Source organism: Alligator sinensis, unplaced genomic scaffold (assembly GCF_000455745.1).
Source record: "Alligator sinensis unplaced genomic scaffold, ASM45574v1 scaffold171_1, whole genome shotgun sequence".
Classification (NCBI taxonomy): Eukaryota; Metazoa; Chordata; order Crocodylia; family Alligatoridae; genus Alligator; species Alligator sinensis.
This window is the reverse complement of record NW_005842552.1, coordinates 115,256-135,819: the sequence shown is the minus strand read 5'-3', so window position 1 is coordinate 135,819 and position 20,564 is coordinate 115,256. Positions and strand designations below refer to the sequence as shown.

General features: G+C 40.7%; 1 protein-coding gene across 2 annotated transcripts in view; it reads left to right on the top strand.

Annotated features, from left to right (window-relative positions):
* The window catches only part of LOC102378806 (SERTA domain-containing protein 2-like), a 19,186-nt gene extending 3,642 nt beyond the window's left edge, over nucleotides 1-15,544 (top strand). The window contains exons 3-4 of one of the 2 annotated variants that reach the window (XM_025213840.1): nucleotides 2,514-2,599; nucleotides 11,838-15,544. In XM_025213840.1, coding sequence (XP_025069625.1) covers nucleotides 2,529-2,599; nucleotides 11,838-12,693 — 927 coding nt within the window. In that variant the 5' untranslated portion in view covers nucleotides 2,514-2,528 and the 3' untranslated portion in view covers nucleotides 12,694-15,544. The remainder of the gene's footprint in view (nucleotides 1-2,513; nucleotides 2,600-11,837) is intronic. The other variant, XM_006032169.3, reaches the window with a different exon arrangement.
* Nucleotides 15,545-20,564: the final 5,020 nt, after the last annotated feature.

Sequence of the window (20,564 nt, the reverse complement as noted above, 5' to 3'; positions counted from 1 at the left end):
CAGCAGGTAGGCTGTCTTCAGCTGTAGGTTTATGAGAATCTGAACAATAATACCCCATGCTTCTTTCGATGTCATTTCTTTTAATGGTAATGGAGGAAGAGGAACTAGTATGAAACATATGCCACATTTGGTGACCAAAAATGTCTCTTATTATAAAATTACTTGGCAAGTAACAATCCCCCTCTTAAAAGCCCATTTCCAGTTGGATTTTAACTCCAGCAAACAGTTTTATGCTGCCCAGGTGCTTAGTTTCTTGGAAGTAACAAAGACCAGAAATGAAATGGCATATTCCTGTTTAGACTATCTTAGACCTATGTACCTACAGTGTATAGTATTTTACACAGATTGTCTAGAATTAAAAATTAAGTACACTTAAATTTCCCTTTGTCCTTAAACCTCGTGGAAGGCCCCAGTCTTGTGGTTGATAGAAGCTTTAGTTCAATTGTAAAATCCTCAAAGACCTTCAGTACCCAGACACCAGTTTAAATGCACCTTGCTGTGTTATATGATTTATTTTTGGGTGGTCAGTATTAATCCATTGCTGCAGTCAAGGCTTACATCATGTCCCTTGCGTGCCCTGCTCCACCACCAACGTTAGAATGTCTGATCTTTGCCTCTGTCTGCCTGCCTCTTTGTGTTGTGGAAATGCTCAAAGGCCCCCGGTTGTAATCAGGTCTCCTGTATGCCAAGTGCTGTACAAAAGCTGAGACAGATGTATTATTTGCCCTGAGAAGTTTTATATTTTAAGATGAGATATTAGTATATTAGCAAGTATTTTAAAGGTTGTGAGGTATCAAAGCCATGAGCATACATGAACAAGTTATCTGAAGTAAAGGTAGGCAGGGTTTTAGTGTGCGAGTTGCATTTACTTGGTGGTAAGTGAAAGCTGACCTGCAGTAGCTTAATTAGCCCACTTTCATTTAGCTTTCAGGTACCAGGTTAAGAGCATGCACAATTACTGCTGCGCAACTGGCCTGCTATAAAGCCCCACCCTCCTTTACTGTGTGATAACTCTCATGTGTCTGTGCCCTCAGATATTACAGTGATGGGGACTAGATGACATTTACCTAGGAGAAATGGATATGTAAGTGACAGACATTAAGCAGGAATTTCAGGAGATGGCACTAACAGTAAGCTTTGTGCAGTTGCATGGTCTCTAGTTCTGTGCACAGCTTCATGGTTCTGAATTAAAACTATTATTTCTTATAAATGTCACCTAAAATAGACTTCCTTCTAGACAGCTGTTGTTAATTAGCTGATATATTGTAGGCATCTGTCTCTGATCTTTCCTGCTGCTCCTTATGCTTGGAATGCTACCCCTTCACAGCCTGTCAAAACCCTAGTCCTTGCCCTCACTTAATTAAAATTAGTGCTAAAATCTCTCTTCTAATGTATTACCTTCCTGAATTGGGTTTTGCAGAAACCAACAAGATAAACAATCTTGAACTGAATAATTATTGAAAACCTCAATTGCCTGGCCTTCTTTTTCCCTTCCACTTGCAGAGGGGTTGGGTGATTGGCGCTACTGTGCCACTGATCTTGTACATTTGGGGCAGTGAGATTTTGTTTTTTGATATTTTCTCTTGAGAGCCAGAGCAGTCATGGATGCTTTAAAATCTGAAATGTTGGAAGTGTGTCTCGAGCTACATTTTATACAAGTCAAAAAAGAGATTTTCGTAACTCTAGTTACTCTATTACTAAAACTTTAAAATAGACCCATATCTGCCAATTCTGTTATAGGTAATCTCAGGTCCCTTCATAATGCAGTAAGCTAGATTTGAATAGGGGTACATTTCTGATAAGCAAGATAGTCTTCAAACCACAGAATATGATGCTTTATTTATGCAGAAGGGAAATCCCCTGGGGTTGACCAATGTCAGATTCATATGTTTAGAAACTCTTAAGGCCAGAGTGGGCCATTGTGGCTGAATAGTCCAGGGGTCAGCAGTGTTTTGCAGCGGGCTGTCGCCTTTAACATAGCTTAGCTCTGAGCACAAGCTGCTTCCAGCCTGACTTGCACCATGAGAGCTGAAGCTGCACTTGCTGCTTTCGCCTACAATGCTGCCCTTGCCAAAACAAAGTTGAAACCCCCCAGCTCCACAGCTGGATAAAATGGTTCCATAATCCAGATCTGGTCCAAAGGATGTAGGTTGCTGACCCCTGATATAGTATGATTTCCCACATAACACAGACAAATGGTTCCTTGAAGATCACATCCATCAACATGTGATGATAGCAAAAGTGATGATACCCTTTTTTACCCCGTTAGCCTTAGCTCTAGGTGCTATTCAAGAAAAGCAAAAATGTGTACATAACATTGAATATGGAGTCATAGCTCTTCTGAATTCATTTTTGAAGCTCTCTTGAAATTTAAGTTTGCAGGTAGTTGTCTAACACGTTTGCATCCTTGTATTGAGATCTTGTGTGAAAGAGAGAGGATATTCTAAAGTGACGTGTTCAAACAAAAATAATTGGGAGTTTTCATTCCTGGCTTTCTTTGTGATTCTTTCCAGCTGCACTTCCTCACCATGTGTCAGCAGCAGCTGCACTGCAGCATCAGTCCCTGTGACAGATGGAGCTGGTGTCTCCCTGTGAAATGGTAGCATGAGCTTTCTATTGTTTACAATTGGCTTCACAATGTTAATATTTTTGGTGGCCTGGAGCGTTGCTTCTGAAAAGCTGCCAGCTCTAACCAGGCCTACCACTCAGCGGTCTCTACTGATGTGCCAGTTGGTGGCATGCTTCCCCTCTGCTATTGCTTGCTTCAGACTCGACCAGAACGGTTGCTTGCTCTGGACCCACGAGGGCAATATCTCCATAAAGCAGTGTCCATGGGGCTTGAAGGAAGTGGGAGAGTGATGAGAGAACACCTGCTTCAAATGAGGTCTGGAGGTGCCAGTCCCTCTCTGCTTGTTTGAAATGAGTGGGAAGTGTTTGGCCCTCTTAGCAGTGAAAAGCATATTCGGTTGTTTGCTTTGTTTTATTAACATGGAAGAAGTTAATTAAGCTTTCATCATTTTTAAAGTAGGATCCAGCATGACTGTTTATTGGTTTGCACTGTGTTATCTTGGATGAATAGGTTAGACAATGGCACCCGAAATACTTAAATATGAAGAGCTTTAATTATGCTGGCTCTGGCATAACAAAAAGCCTCTTAATTGTTCTCTAAAGTCTAAAACATGGTCTTACATTGCAAATTTCATATAAATTTATGGAAAGTATCATCTTTAGCTTGTGATCCACCTCTGTCACTAACTGAATAAATACATATCTTATGCTAGTATCATGTTGTACTTTTGCTCCCTTTGTACTTATGACAATTTTCAGATTGGCACTTGTGAGATCCTTTCACTGGGCCCTATTGTGAGTGTTGAGTGGCTTCCTGGAATAGGGCTGGAGTGAAAAAAGGATACGTTTCACAGCACAATTTTTAGAAACTCCTTTTGATTTAGCACGTCCTGCTCTATTAAACAGGTTGTGCAATGCTGTCACCTCTTTGAAAGGACTGACCACTGGACATCAGTCACTCAACGGTAATACAGGACTGTCTGGGCATGGAAATAGGGAGATCAGGATGTTGTGGTTGAATCAAATATTGTAGTGGGGAGCACAGTACAAAATTAAACAATTTGATCATAGTTCACAGTCTGTAATAGCACAGTGTTATTTAACAAGAGTATCTGGGAAACATTATTATACGGTCACAAGATAAGTTTCCTAACAAGACCTAGAGTACCTGCTTTAGAGAGAAGACTCCCTTCGCAACTTACTTGATACTAAAAGGCAGGATTAAATATAATTTGTTTAGTAATAGAGGATTTTGTCATGTGTGGGTCAGTAGTTTAAAATATTTGGTGTAGAACTGAAGTTTAATGTCTGTACTAACAAACATGATGCTGGTCATTTTAATCTTGTCTGTGAAACTGTGGTGACATTACTTTGGTTTTATTATCCTGTTCAAAACTTTTTTACACTTACTAATGTACTTAGCTTCTTAAAAGAGGCTTGCAGCATTCTTGCAATGGCGAAAAGCCATGTTAAGCAAGCAGAGATCAAGATGTGGCAACTAAGACTGAGCGTGCTAAAAGTCACCTGTCTTTTAGGGATTTAGAAATCTGTTTTTAAAAAACAAATCTGCTTAGGTCTCAGAATTCACATATAAGAAATGTTGTCATATGTTTGTAGAAATGCAGCTTTAATGTTCTTCAATATTTCTAGACTATTCCAGCACAGCTTCTATTTTTTTAAGGAATTTGAACTTATGTGAGTTGTAGGGGGAGAAACTGCAAGTGTTAATGCATGGAAGCTAGTGCGATAGATAGATAGATAGATATAGAGATATATATATACACACACACACACACACACACACACGCGCGCGCGCACACATTGTAAGATTAAACAGTTTAAGGATTTTTAATGCATATATCTCCCAGAATTTTACTATGGGAAGCTTAGCCAAGTATTTTCATTAAAGTCGCTGGGGTTTCAATAATTTTAAATGCTAGCATCAATTTGGGAGGGTTAGAATTACTACTTAATCACCTTGACAAAATTGATTAAAATTATAAGTGTTTTAGTTCTGATAATGTAGCATAAATATGCATTATACTCCTTCCATTAAAAGAAAACTCAAAATTTAGGAAACACCTGAAATTAAGGTTGCTTATACACTTTTAATTCAGTCCCTTTGCATGTATGCATTATATTGCATCTTTAATTTATATGATTGAATACTATTTTTTTTTTTCATTCATTGCACAAAATAAATGGTGGTCAATGAATGAGCAGTTGCTCCGAATTTCTTTGCATCTTTCTCCTGTGTGTGGCTTCAGGCCTAGTTTACTGCATGTTGCTTAAACCTAGTGCTGAATTAAGAATGATTAATTTCCTTCTGGCAGTTCTGTAATGCATATACCCATTGCCACTAACTAATGAATTATTTTCACAACGTGCCTGTGAGGTGGGGATATCAGTGTTGTTCTTCTTCCAACGACCCAGATAGACTTCTGCACAGGCTAAGGCCAAAATTCTTAAAAGTATTCTAATTCTGGATGCCTCGTTTGAGATTACTTAGGACCTGGCTTTTTTCTGAGCGCTTCACGTTATTGTGTATATTCAAAGGTCAAAGCACTGTTTCTTTTGATTGTTTGCAATTAGCTACCCAGAATTTCCACAGGTCAGCTTTGGAAAAGAAAAAAATTCTTGAGCTAATCATTTCATATTTGGCCTTTAATTTGCTCAAGGTGTTCTCTAACCTCATTCTTGGGTATGGCTTAGCCACTTCCATGGAAACTTTATGAAAAAAATTCAGGCTGAGACAGCTCTAGTAGGAAAAACCCTAGCCCAAATGGCTGAAGTTTGGCAGAAGTTGTATATGCACGTGACAACAGGGTCTTTATATTTGAAAGTATTGACTAGCTTTAGCTATAGGAATACCTTCTGCATATATGCATACGTGTGTAACATCCTAGGACTGTTCTGCTCATCCTCTCCTACGCACCTACTGTTACTGAATACCATACGCTGCTCCCTTTTTTGCATCCTATTACTTGAGAGGTTTCAGCACCATTGTACTAGATGGGATGGGATAGTAGGAAGGCCCTGTCAGGCCTTCTACAATTCTGAAGATCTCCAGGAGTGAAAGACTTTCCTCCTGATACTTCTTTGCCCCCCCAAATCTAGCAACGGTCTCTTTTGTGGATAATGTGTGGAAGTAAGCTGACAGCTGCAACAATCAGCTCACTTAATGCTGGCATTCACCCGACTTGTGGAAGGGGCTTGGGAAGCCTCAGCAGTATGCAGAACGTGGACCCGTTGTCTGTTAAAAATATGATCTGATTTATGATAGTTTAAATTTTTTTTTTTCTTTCTTAATGTGTCTGAAAGCAACCCCTCTGCAGTTGTATGAAAAAACCCAGATTCATGTAGTCAAGGTTTTACAAATCACTCTTGCAGACAGTGCAGCTAGTTTTTCAGTACTGTACCTTATAGCGTAGTGGTAGCAAATCTGTTCTTTTTGCAGTTTTGGGTGCCCATGCAAGCAAGAAGGAAAACCATAGCATTTATTTTTAATCCAAGGATCAACTCCTTTGTGGTTCTTCAAGTATGTGTTGTTGTGGCCCTCGTTGTCAGCCCATATCTGTGTGCACTTGGAATCTTTTTCCAAGCAGCCACGCCTGTCAGGCTTATGCATGCACTTAGTGCTGCTTTTTGCTCCTGTGCAGAGGTATAAAAGATGAAGCAGCTGTGACCCACCCAGAGGCAGTGTAACACAACCTAGACAGGCCGTGATCCTTTACTTGTTCTTAAGTCTTTTAATTTGTTATTTCTGTAGGTTTTGTTCTGTTTTGTGAAGCTAAGAAATCCAATTCGGAAGTTTCCTTCTCCCTACCCCCCAGAGTGCCTAGCTACCATCATGGCACATGCTAAACTTGTGGGGTTTAAATCCTGTCCAGCAGAGGTGCTGAGTATATGGGGGAGTCCAAGAGCCCTGGGCCCCCTCAGGAAAAGGGCTGTCACTTGAAACGTGTATAACTTTCAATGTGTCCATCATCTTAGGTCCCCCTGGCAAAAATAAAAGTCGGTGCCTGTGCTATCCAACATATTGCTTTAAGCCCTTATTCAGTGGGTACAGCAGGAGCCTCCTGTTTTGGGGAAGGGTGTTTCCAGGAGAAATACTCTGTCTGCTGTTCATTCATATCCTGTACTTGGAGGTCAGGGTAAGTTAAGTCAAAATTGAATTTACCTCTGCAATCATGAAAGTTTGTCTGACCCTGAAGAGATAGAAACTACCCAGCTGGAATCAGAAAGAATTGCTTTGATGACAGGCACTATTCCCCTGTTTTGAGGAGGGAGAAGAAGACATAAAAAAAAGTGCTAAAACCTTTGGTGCCCTTGGTTCAGATCCTGACTACTTCAGTACTGATATCAGCAGCATTATTAGCCTCAACACTGATAATGACGACACTACCCCCAAGACGGACAGACCCATGTCCATGCTTCATAAAGAGTAGAGCAGAAGTCCTACATCAAACGTAAGTGGAGCTCTGCATGTGCAGTAGAATCATCCTGCAAGGAGGATGGGAAGCACTACTTCAGCGACACATTTTCTGAGCTGTCATTGGTGTCAAGGTCTAAAGACAAAGCACCAACCATGGGGAATCAAAGCATATTAGGGGTGGAAGGAACTGAAGGAGGTCATCTAGGCCAACCATCTGCTAAAACAGACCCTTCAACTGCCTAGCCCAGGGGTTTTCAACCCTTTTTAATTTGTGTACCCCTGGCAGCTAGATGTGGGGGAGGGGGTGGCATGTGGCTGGGTGCGGAGCAGTGGCAGCCACATGTGAGGGCCCCCCCCCCCGGCGCACCTGCCTGTGTGGCCTAGAGGGGTGCTGCTGCCTTTGCCCCACCCCAGCCCTGCTCCTGGGAGGCAGCGGCACAGGGTGGTGGGTGGTGGCACTCCATCCCCACCCACCTATGCGTACCCCCTAGGGCCTTCCTATGTACCCCTGGGGGTTCGCCTACCCCTAGTTGATAACCCCTGGCCTAGCCCACTGTTAAACTCTTTGTGGATGGAGATTCAAAGGTGCAAGACAGACTAACTCTGACGCTGCGGTCCACAGCTTTGCTGAGCAGAAAATCTTTCCCATTTTCAAGCTATACTATGATAGACACTTCTGTAGCCCTTCTGTTCTGGGAGCCACAAGGATTAACACTGCCACCATGAGCAGGCAAACAGCTGCCTGTTTTGAACCTAGTGAAAGGGCTTTATTCCTTTCACCTTATTTTCGAAGTGGAAAGGCACAGTCAGGTAATAATACCCAAGAGCTTTCAAACCTTACATGAATTTCAAGTAGCGTATGAAAAGAACAGGTTCGCCAAAGAGATCCAGGGCCACAGCAGGTACAATGGGATATGACTTTTGCTTATGTGCATCTGGAACTCCTGATGCAGGTAGAAACCCTCTGAAGAACGTATGTCTTCAGCAACCAGATGAACAAGGTACTACTCCCACAAGAACTTGAGGGCAGCAATGAAACAGAAGAGGGGCTCTGAATCATGACGTGCTGAGGTGCCTTAGGACATCGGTGGTCAGCATGGTAATGTAAGAATGATGTAGTTGTGATGTTCCAGAAATCGTATGAGGCAAAGATTTCTTAGGTGATGCATTTTATGCGACCAGTTGTGTAGTTGGGGTAGTTAGGCAAGCTTTTGAAAGCAAAACATTCTCCTTCAGGTCTGATGTCAAGAAGCCAGGCACAGCATAGTAAAGAACAGGAGACTTTACTATGTTGTTCTTTACTATGTTGTGCTTGGGTCCACGGGATCAGACCTGAGGAAGAATGTCTTGCATTTGAAAGTGCAAATGTAATTTTGTAATTCTGCAAATATAAAGGGGGCTTTATAAAAGAGGATGGTGTTTGGTCATTCTATGTCCACAGAGGAGAGGACAAAAAGAAATGGGCTTAAAACCATAAGAAAGGATATTTGGGCGAGATATTAGGAAGAACTTTCTGGTTTGGGACGTTGCCTTTTTGGACATTTTAAAGTTCATGTTATCTCAGATGGTTTAGGCAGCAATGTCCTCTCCTCAGCAGGGGGCTGAAAGACATGACGTCCTAAGGTTGCTTCTAACTTCCTCCAAAACACTTTTTTTTTCAGCAAAATGTTTGCTCTTCAGGTGTGTGTACTATAGCTGAAGTGGGTTGAGATTTTCACTAGTGTTTCCCCTGGCCCCCCCCCCCCTTGCCGCTTCTCATCCTCTTCAGCTTCCTGGAAAATCTCAAAACTTTCCGTGCTTTTCTCTGATATCATATAAGACTTAAAGATCTGTCAGGGAACATGTTGCATATTCCTGATCTTTTCAAACTAAAACTTTCCTGATAACCTGGGTGGTGCCTTCTGCCCCCAACTAGTTGTGTAAGACAAGTTTCCTGGTGAGCCCAGGGATTGGAATGGTGTAGGCACAAAGTTTAGGCTTTCCACTGGCCAATATGACATTACTTTTGTAAGTAAAAATACAGAGCTCAGGAGATTCAGAATTTTTTTTTTTTTTTTTAAGGAAGAGGGACGTCTGAATGCTGTGTGTATCGTCAGGATTTTTGCTTTGGGGTGGGCAGCTGCATACTCATTCTAGAGAATCTAGGAAATTATCTTCATTCTCAGGGTTGCAGGATTTGAGATTAACAGCCAAAACCTGGTTCCTCCCAAACCACCTTCCCTACTCGGCAGAAGCCTGCATCTTAATCTCTGGTGACTTCCATATCTGCCCAGTATCTTCCGGAAGAAGCAGCAAGTCCTGTTCCCTGCCTCCCCTCCTGCCTCCTTCAGAGTTTTCACAGGTCATCTCCCTGCACTTTCCATTTAGCCATGAAGGGGTGTTCTTTATTCTTCATGAAGTGGGGCTCCAGGCTGCTTTATTTCTTTCTGAAGTTTGAAAAGTTGAGAGTAGTCTTTGCAAAAAATTATCTATCTTTAAATCAAACTACTTCTCTGGCTCATTGTTGCAATAACTGCCTGTCTTCAGGCAGAAAACTTGAGCAGCAGTGTAAAGCAGCTGTAGCAAGCAAATTCTTCTGCCTGCTATCTCTGGATCAATTCATAGCTGTTTTTCCTCTGCCTTTTACCTTTTAATCTGCTTGAATATTTACATTGGCATAAGCAGATAAATGGTTTGAAATCTCTTATGAATGTTTTGAGGTAGAATATTTGTGTAGAAATATGCATTTGGGAAAGGACTAGGCATTCAGGCTGATTGGTACTTATTGCATGTATTAAACAGTATGCATTTTGGGTGTGTATGTGGGCCTTTCTGGACACAGCTTTTTCTATTGTGTGTCCTATTTTTAGTTATTGCTTGGAGGTTATCTAACCATGCTTTTGAAATGTAGTGACTGACATACTTAAGCTACTGACTTAACACACCAAGCTTCAGAATCCATTTTGCAAGTGTATGGGACAAGTTGTGTGTGTGGTTAACAGGAAAAGTTATTTTAACTGCACAGTTCAGTTTCCATTCAAACCAGCTTGTTTTTCAAATCAGAAAAAATAGAGAGAGAGAAGACTTAGGGAAATTTTGACCCTTACAGATATTTCTTCAGGGTACTCTGAAAATAGTTTTTAAATTTAAATATGGTATCCACTAGTAGGTGAATTATAATGAAAATAATTATTCTGCTTAACTAAGGGAATTCTAAACATAAACCTCCCTATGCAGCAGGATAATCATGATCCTTTTCCTTACCTTTGTTGCATCCCTCCTTAATTCTGTTAGGCTCATGTGAAAGGAGTGAGTTATGCTGTAGATCATTCATATACAGGTGATTTGAAACCCTCTTAATTCACAGCAGGTTGCTGAGTGACAGATGATCTCTACAGCTGTTTGCCTGCACCTTTGTACTTCAAAGGGCATGGTTTCTCCAGTCAACTAGAGCACTGCTGTAGTCCTGCACCACTGATAAGAAAATGGGGTCCTTTGAAGTAGGGCGGTCCCCTCTGCAGCCATTTTCTGTAACTCTGTAGTACAGGCAGTCCTTGGACTTACGACACAATCGGTTCCTGAAAACTGCATCTTAAGTTGAAACTTTGTAACTTGGAACTGATTTTTTTTCCATAAGAAGCAATGTTATAAATGGGGGATTGGTTCCTGAACCGAAGCCCGGTACCCTGTTTTCACCAAAAATAACCCAGAATTTTGTACTCAGTCAATTATAGATGAGTAATATAGCTACATTAATGTATTTATATTGTAAATAGGAATCATATTGTTTTGGAAGGACTTCTTTGAGGTGACTTTGCTGGACTTGTTGAAGGGCTCTTGGTTGGACTTTTCTCAGGAGACTTGGCTGCAGGTTCTTTTGGAGCCTTGTCAGCTCTAAAGAAAATGTCCAAAGAAGTTTGGCCAGATGTTCTCCAGGGAGATGGGCAATGCAGCAAACTTGTTCGCTGGTGTGGCATTGCGTCGGATAAGCATTGTAAAGTCAAAACTGACGTCGAAGTTGAAACAGGGTGTCATTTTATAAACGTAACTCAGAACGTAAGTTGAGACTGCTTGTATACCCTTTATTACTTCACAAACCCCCATCTTCTTGGTGGGTAAGGACCTAACCCCATAAAGCGTATGGGTTCCACTGTAGTGCAAAATATGTGGCCCAGCAGAGCTGTTGAACATTTAATTAAAATAAATAAATCTCCAGCCATAAACTGTCTTGGTTTTTAATCAATTTTGCAGTCCTTTGTAATTAATGAGGTATATTTTATTGTATAGTTGAAGTATTCTATTCTCTGATATAGAATAGTAATCGTGGGTAAGAAATACTGTATCTACATCATGCTAGTGGAAACTTCTTGGATTTTATTCTGATTTGAAATGGCTTTATGCACTCAGTTTCCACTAGCACTGATTAACTTTCATGCAAATTCTCTTCACAGTGGATCTCAATCTTTTTAGACTTGAAGCATTCCTGGATAGACTTGAGGGACCCCTTGGAAAATGCAGGCTCTTAGTTTCTACTTTTTTTTGCTTACAGAGAAATAGTAGACCAGTTTCTGTTGCAAAGAACTCAGAAAGACCACAGCTCTGTGGATTTCTATTTGAAATCTCTGGGTTTATCTTGTGAATACTATTTGTAAACTTAACAGTGCTAACATTGTGGCATCTTGCAGAACCCTTGAAAGGATCTCAAGGCACCCCAGGGTGCTGTGGCACCCTGGCTGAGAACCACTGGTGTACAGTTCCCATTACTGGGAACATAGTTTTGCAAAAGAAGTGTGGTGATTTCCAGTGATGATATTTAAAAGCATATAGCATTAACTTCATTTTTTTTCTTTTCCAGGTTCATGTTGGGGAGAGGTCTGAAACGCAAACTGAGTGACTATGAGGAAAACATGGCTGGTCTCTCAAGTGCCTTTGATTCCAGTCGGAATCTAACATATCCACTTAAGAGGCAGTTAGTGCTGAACATGTGCCTCACCAAGTTACAAACTTACAAAATGCTGGTGGAACCAGACTTACACCGCTCTGTCCTCATAGCCAACACAGTGAGGCAAATTCAAGAAGAAATGAGGCAAGAGACTAGCCAGCAGCCAGTTAATGTCTGCAATGGCCTTGGCCTTCATTCTCAAAACTACACAGGAGTTGATTCAGCTGGAATTTCTGCACAGTTGCTTTCAGGTGTTAACCAACAAGAGTCTAACTGTTGTGACTCGCGGTCTGCGGAGGAGCCAATTGAAAACGGTCTGCTCATGGTTTCAGATGATGACATGTCATCTGCCATTTCCTCCATTCTGAAGGATTTGGACTTCATGGAAGACATAAGCCCACCTACTTGTTTGGTTCCTGCTGGAGATGATCAACCAAAGTCTCCAGAAAATGTAGGTCTAAAACTAGAAGATGATAGGCAAGAGTTGAAGGGAGCTGAATGTGTGTTTGGTTCCTTTGAAATTTCAAATTCAACCAGTTACTTGAAGGATTTGGCTATAGACGACATCTTTGAAGATATTGACACTTCAATGTATGATTCGGACTTCTGCTGTCCTCCACAGATGCCATCCAGAGTACCCTCTGCTACTACAGAAGAAACATTGAAAACCTTCCCAACTTGCAATTCTTCCTCCACAAACAGTATTCAGATATGTAGAACAGATCTGAGTGAGCTAGACCACATCATGGAAATTCTTGTTGGATCCTGATATTTATTATTTATCCAAAGATACTTTTTCTATACTGCCACTTAACTATGGTTTGATGATAAAGCCACTGGGAAAGTTTTATAAAGAATTTTCTTAAAATGAAAAATGCAGTTGTCCCTGGGTGATTCTTTTAAAATATTTCCAAAAGTTATAAAGCAAACAAGTGGCAGATATTTTTAAAAAAAATGAAATATTTATTTAAGAAATTGTGCAATCATCTTTTTCCTTCCACAGTGTTTGTATGGAAATATGCACATGCCCTTCCCAGCCCTCATTCCCCTCTGAATAAACTGTGTATGTGCAATTTTTAATTTATCTGAAGAATTTACATGTAAAATGAATTTCATATAAGGTGGTCTCTTACTAAGACTAGATTTTATTTTTAATATTGAAATGCATGCCAAGTAGGCATACATTGAGTTGCATGTTCGGATAGTACAGATCCGACAGCATTACTAGAGATATGGGTATATTTTAAAAATATTGAGACACAAATCTTTCTTCACTTTGGTTGGAAAACCAGACTCGAGACACTTGTCAGCAAAGTATCTTGCATTTTCTAAAACATTCAAAACTATTTATTTTTGTAAATTTTATAGTCTTTCTACATTTTACTATGTTGTTCATCATAGCTTAAATATGAGTTTCTAGGTGGATGTGGCTAGCACTACCTCTCTAAGCTGAAATGCTTTAACTCTTTCTAGTGCTTTGTCAAAGACTGCAGATTTTTTCCCTTTTTGTTCCTGGGTGGTGAGGGTTTTTTTTTTTTTTCTTTATGGGGAGAAAATCCTTTTAATTCATTGAACAGATCCTTTGTTTGACAGTGATGTAGCTGATTTGTGAAATTAAGGGTATTAAATGTTTATAATTTGTACAAGTATTTACAAATGTAATTTATATGTAGATTGTCCAATTTAACATTTTTCTGTCAGTATTATGTGCTTAGATTTTGAATAATCTTGGCATTCTTTAAATTAGCATTTAATATGTACAGGTAGGGTTTTTTTGTTCTTTTTGGAGAACGCTGTTTCTCAGTCCTGTTTTCATTACAGAGCTAGATGATTTTTATGTGCAATATTAAATATACACATTTGCACACCTGGCATCATAGAGCAAAGTGCTTTAAATTTGAACTTGCAAAGTAGCACCTTTGGAGGGTACCTGAAGAGCCAACTTCTCTATATCCTTTAAGAGACAACTTAAGAAGCTATTTCTTGTAGTAATAATCCTTATCGTTTAAATTACTCCGAAATATTAATTTTAAAATGGTGAGTTATCTCTGAGTAAGTACCATCATCCTGCAGCTGTGTCTGTGAGCTCAGGGGTCTTGCCACTCGTGTGCAGCAGCAGGACTGGCCTTCATGTGCAGAAAGCGTGTCTGTCTTAGATATGGATGACCATCAACAGTTCCTTGTAGTTAGCAAGGGTGGGGGGGAAGGGGGTTATCTGTTTGTTTTGATTTTACATATATATAAATGCATTCATTAACTAAAGATGAGGTTTGCAATGAGAATTATTTTTCCCTGGAGTAGTCCAATCTTTTTTTTTTTTCCCAACTCAGACTGGGATCCCTGGAGGTGCTTTCTGAACAAGGTATTTGGCCACCTCTATTTTTCTAGAAACTTGCATTGTAGCCTTCAAAACTGCAGCACATTTATAACGTATGTAGTTTTAAAAGCATCGCTGTTCCACCTCACAGAGTAACTGTTGTCCATGTCCCTTTTTCTCATCCAGAAGATGTGCAGCAGTAACCATGTAGCCATCTTGGCTATTGTAGTATTCTGTTTTTAAAAAAAAAAGAGTTTTCTCTCTTTCACACTCGCTCTCTCCTAATACCTGTGGAAGCGATCTAAAAGTGCTCCAGTTGAGCTTTGTCTCTTCTGGGTGAGGCATCTGCACAGCAGCAGAACGGTAGAGGAATGCGCCCAGTGTGTGTCCAGAAACAAGGAACAAAATCCTGGCACAGGCAAATTCCATAGGAATTTTACCATTAACTCCTCCACTGGGGCCAAGGGTTGTTTTTTTTTTTAATTCAAGGGGTTTTTTTTAATTCAATTAATATATGCCGCAGCACAGAGTAACCGATTCTAAAATTGAGATTTTAGATCATGTAACTCTTGGCTACTAGCTAGCCAATCAGTACAATCAGGTCCCTCAAAATAGTGCAGAACCAGTTTAGGCCATATCTTCTCAACCATTTGAATTATTTGGAAATTGAAGGGTATGTATGTACGTGAACACAATGTAACGGTTCTGTTAATACGGGATTTCTGATGCTATCAAATATTCCAAATCACTGGATAAAGGGATTAATTTTAAAAGTGTATAAATACTTACGGAAAAGGTACGGCTTCAGAATGTACACAGACTGTGCATTGTGTATAGACTACTCTGGCTTTTTCTCAGTCTCTACTTTTGTATTAATACAAAATATGCCTGAATAAATCTTTGAAATACTAAGGCCTTCTGCACTGTGATGAATTGGAATTGTTGTTAAAGATATGTCTAATTTCATGACAGGAATAAAAATATTGCATCTAATTTCTTGTTTGCATTGCAAATACAGAGTTCTACTATGCAGTAAATACAATACTACACCCTTTGTTTAGTATTAAATCCATGCCAGTAGAAAATAAAGTGTTCATTTAATGATACATTCACATCATATTCACCACTTGGTTGTATAGACATGTAAAGCATTAGGGAATTAAGGTACAGCATAACATGTAAATGCTATTTTTATACATTTAAGTAACAGGTAAATTGTTGAATATAGTGGATGGCACTTTACTCCTTCTTGTTGGTTATAAAGCTCTTGTCACTGAAAACTCATTCTTAATGGATTCCTTAACATCCCATTGCCAAGAGCTTAACCTGCTGTATTATACAGTTAGGGTGGTACACGGTCTTGTACGCAGTGTTGTTTTTGGTATTTTATTTGTACCTGTGGCACAACCTCTGTAGTCCTGGGGTCCAGATGAATGGCTCAGGGCTGGTGCGCAGGCCAGATCCCATACACGGGGTCAGTCTGTGGGCTTGATCCAGCATGGAATTGGTCTGTTGATTCAGCATCCTGGGTAGAGCTGCAGCTCTGGGGGCAATTTACACTGCAGCTGCTCCTTGGCCATCCAGTTGCTGTACTTGTGGGGAGACCCACAGACCAGATGGCATGGCTTTGTAATCCAAGGCTGAGCATCACTTGCAAAGTTGGATATTTGTCTTTAAATGCCATCCCAGTCATACCTTTTCCTTCCAAAGTTTTATCTTCACCATGTCTGAAACTACCTTTCTGCTGGTTCCCTGCCCAATATCCTGGGAAATACTTTCCCACTGGGCTTGCAGGCAGCTGTGTTCAATACCCACTGATCTACACAATTACGATTGGTATTTAACATTAGTTTTCCATGTCCACACAAATGAGAGAAAAATTTCAATCTGGCTTGTGAGAAAATAATGAAGTAGGACTCAGAGTGCCAAAAGCTGTTTTTGGTGTACATATAGCTGAAGAGTTGAATCTGTCCTACACCTATCAGCCCTTCAAACTGCTCTGAACTCCAGTGTTAGTGGAAAGTATCTGTGTACCTAATGGGAGAATAGACCACACTGATGATGAAATACAGATGTCTGAATGCACTCAGTGTCTAAAAGCATAATCAAAGACATTTTTACCAGAGGAGTTGAGCTAATAGTAGTGTCTTGTGCTGCTTTTCATTGTTGTTTTGTACTCAAAATCTTATTCACTCTTAAGTTTACTGAGCTGGAATATAATCCTTGTGACAGCAGGGCTTGGAGTACAGCTAGAATTGCTTTCATATAAAACCCAGACTCCAAATCTCATGTTTATAGCTGAAACCATACCATGAAAGAACTACCTACCCAGTGGAACTTAGCTATTTTCCAGCAGCCGTTGCTGTTGTACTAAAATCAGTGCTGTTCTCTATGCTAAGTGTGCTAATTATAGGTTTTAAAAAAAAGTCTTAGCTGCCAGTGTCACTGCAGATATGTCTTGAACTACATGGTATGTCTACCTTGGCAGGGCAGTTCATGAGCGCACACTGCCTATTCATGCAAAATCCAGAAATGTGCTGTGAAGTTGTTTCAAGGTCATCCCCAGAAGCTGTATTCAAGTCAGCCAAAGACTTGAATCTCAAGAGTGGTTGTGGGGGCATCCCCAGAGTGGCTTCTGCAGTGTATTTCCAGGTTTGGTGAGAGTAGATGGACAAGGTTTTGGGATATTGCAGGGTGCCCACCACTGCTGCGATGTCTATATATGCTAAGGGTCAGGCTCTCTGCTCTTTTGAAGTCAATAGCTTCTGTCCACTTTCTGTTGGGGCAAGTCTAAGGAATCAAGGCTGCAGTGTGGGCTTTTTTTTATCCCCTCTTATGAACCACCAGCACTAACTAGACATGATTATATGAACATGACTTGCCACCAACATTAGCACACCAGGCTTTGAGTGCAGCCAGGGACTCGGTAAATAGTTTAAGTCTACCTCATTTTTAGCCATGTTGCCTCTGCTGTGCTTACTGAAATAAAAATGTTCCAGGAAATACTTAATACCCACTAATAAAAAAAAAAGTCAGTGCTTGCCAACAGATACCTCATAGTTACTACAGCCTGCTTCTAGTTTGGGATATCTCAGAGGTCAACAGGTGAAGCTTACACCTCAGTGATCTCAAAAACCTGGAAAAACAGGACAATGCTGTTGTAAATGCCAACTGAAAACTATGGTGATGTATGACATCACTTTAATGTGATCACCTTTTAATAATCACCTTTTATGTTTGAGATATTGTTGATTTTTTTTTCGTGCATAAAACTTCAAATACGAGCGAAATTGGGCTCCATGCTATGAAATCAGTGTGGCACTGATTGAAAGGTCAACTTTCTATGACCTATATTTTGCTGGGGGAATTCCACCCAAAGTCCCACCAGAGGAAGCATGTGGGACAGTAAGTTAGCACAGGTTTACTTGTGGGATATTACAAAAAATTATTTAGGGAAGGGATGTGTGTGTGTGTAGGGGGGAGCTTTAATGTTTTAAAGAAATAATGGCTTTTTGTGCCAGCAAAGACTCTATTACACAGCTTCTGTTCAGTACTCTGAGGCTGATGTTGACCTTTAGAGTAACTGGGAAATAGGATTTTCTACTTGTATCAATAAACTGTGGAGTGTGGAATCTGGGGCCTCATATTAATAACAACTTTAAAACCAGTGAAAATGTACTGTTGCTGATAGATGGGCATTTTAGCATGGCTCAGAGTTGAGGCTTGATTATGTTTGATGGCATGTTTTCTCCCTAAGACGTTTATCAGAAAATACTGTATGCGCAGAAACACGTAAGTGTCATGTAATAAATACTTTCTTGAACCAAAGACAATACTAGAATTGTTGCTTATTTGTGAACATTGGGGCCAAAAAGAGCATCAAACGCATTGGGCTTAACTCCTTGATTCTCTGGCCCAGGAGCATCGAACTCATTGGGCTCCCTAGGCTGAATCCAGACCGCAAGGCTTCTTGCGGGCCAGATCCAGATCTGCTTCCAGTAGTGGGGCTAGAGGCAGGGGGCATGACAAATGGCATCAAGGAGCTCTGGAGGTTAACCAGCATCGCTGGCCCTGGTCCTGACCCCAGACTCCCAAGAGTCGCATGGGCCAGATGAAACATCTCTGCAGGCCGTATCTTTGGCATCCCTGCTCTCCTCTAACTTCATACTTTCTGTAGATAGTTCAGTGAAATGGCAGCCAATTGTTTTGACGTCATCGAGTCTGCTAAGTTGCCATAAGAGTCTGACGAGATCTAATTAGAATACAGAGCTTTAGTGTTAAAATCAAAGATCCGTAAATGATATTATTTAGAATATTGCATCTTCATCAGCCGCTGTCTAAAACTGCTTATGCGTTCAGTGTTAATGAGATAAAATTGTTCCTCCTCCCCACCTCCCCCCAGTTCTTTTTTTTAAGGGAACTTTGAAATCTTTGGGTTTTATTCCTACTTGGAGCTGAACCAATTGTCAGTCTCCTGCAAAACAGTATTCCTGTGCACCCTGCAGTTTTGAGTATAATGTTCCAGCAATGTTAGTGAAATATTTTAATTGTCTTGACTCTTTCTTTTTAACAACTTTTGTTGGGGAAAAATTTCGGAACTCGAATTTCAAAATGTTATGATTTCTCTCCACAGCTAATTCCGCTTTGACCTGTTCAACTGATGATGGATGTAACCAGCTTCGTTGTGTTTCCATTTTTTCCCCAGTCGTATGCAAGTTCCAAGAGGCTATGGCATTAATTTTATTTCTATAGACAGAACTTCAGGTTGTAATCTTTGTTGCTATCTGAAACTCAAGATAGCCATGAAATGCTTGTATTTCACAGGATGTTTGCAGAGCATCACATCCTGGGGAAAATTGTGCTTTGGGTGCCAGTTTTGCTAGCGTTCATGACCTGATGTCCGAGAAGGGGAGCAGAAAGCAGATGGCTAAAGGAAACCAATGGCAAGTATTCATGAAAAAGGCTGTCTGAGTGTTTCTTATCTCTATTCCCTGGGATTCGGCTTCCAATACCGAGCACGTGGCTATTACCTCTAGCCCTACTATTCTATACAAACTGCATCAGGTTAGGGGAGAGATTCTCCCCTGATATTCTCTACCATTGAGGTTAAAATGCAGTTTGCTCCTACAGAAGACTCAAAATCCATGGAGTTTGTTCCAAGGCTTTGGAAATTCCTCAACATGAGCTAGCTTTGAAATTTTAGTTTTCCTGAAGCTTCTTTTTAAAAGAAGCAAATTGGATCTTCTGCTTCACTCCTATGTACCTTGGCTCAAAGCCCTCTATAATGAATTGTCTTCTGGTTCTTATGGCTCAGCTGAGGTGAAGGGGCTCTGACTGAATTTTCAGATCCCTAAGTCAACCAACAGGTTGCATCCTGTTAGCCGAGCTGTGCACACCTCACCACAAAGGCATGGTAGTTGGGACTGCTGCTCTTCCCATTATCCTTAATCCTGGGCAGAGGGTATTAAGCCTCTTGCCACCAGGATAGAGGCTCTGTATATTCAGTGCTCCTCTGGGATTTGAAGTCACAAAGCAACTTTACAGACCCTGGTAGAGAGCTGTTCAAACACAGATTTGCAAAGCATGATGTAGAAATTGTGTTTGGGAGGTTAAAAGCAAGATGGAGATGTCAGCACTCAAGTGTTGACAGTGCTCTGTAGTCATTGTGCCCTTGAACCTATTTTCTGTACATCAGATACCATTTGTATAGAGGCCCTGGCCCCGACTGCAAATTATTGAGAAAAATGGTGGAACCTGATGCTGTAAATGCTACAAGCACCAGACTTGACCTTCCAGCAAAGCACTTAGGGCACTTTTGCATGTGCTCCAACATGTTCTAATTAGAATGCATCAGTGCAGGCTCAATTAATCAAGTCTGCTGGACTTGATTAATCAAATCTAGCATGCTGCAGTGTCTCGTGTATTCAGCATCCCTAGGTTTCAAAATGGCGATGGGGGTGCTTTAACTAAAGTTTGTCAAATGAGCTTTAGTTAAAGCACCCCCACTGAAACATGCGGTCGCTGAATACATGAGATGCTATAGGCATTTTAATTAGAGCCGCACTAATTAAAATGCACCCTGCCCCCCGGAGTGCATGCATAGGTGCCCATAGTTACCATGCAAACAAAGGGGCTAGTTAGATGGAAGATGGGGATTCACAAAAGAGCTGGACTTTGCTTTCCTGAAGATTGTTTGGAATGTAAGCACTATGTTTGACCTTGGGGAGTCACCGCCTGTTCCTACAACAGCCATTGGGCTTTGATTGGATGAGAGAACCCTCAGTACCACAAAATCTGCTCTGATAGTACTGGCATCTTCTTCA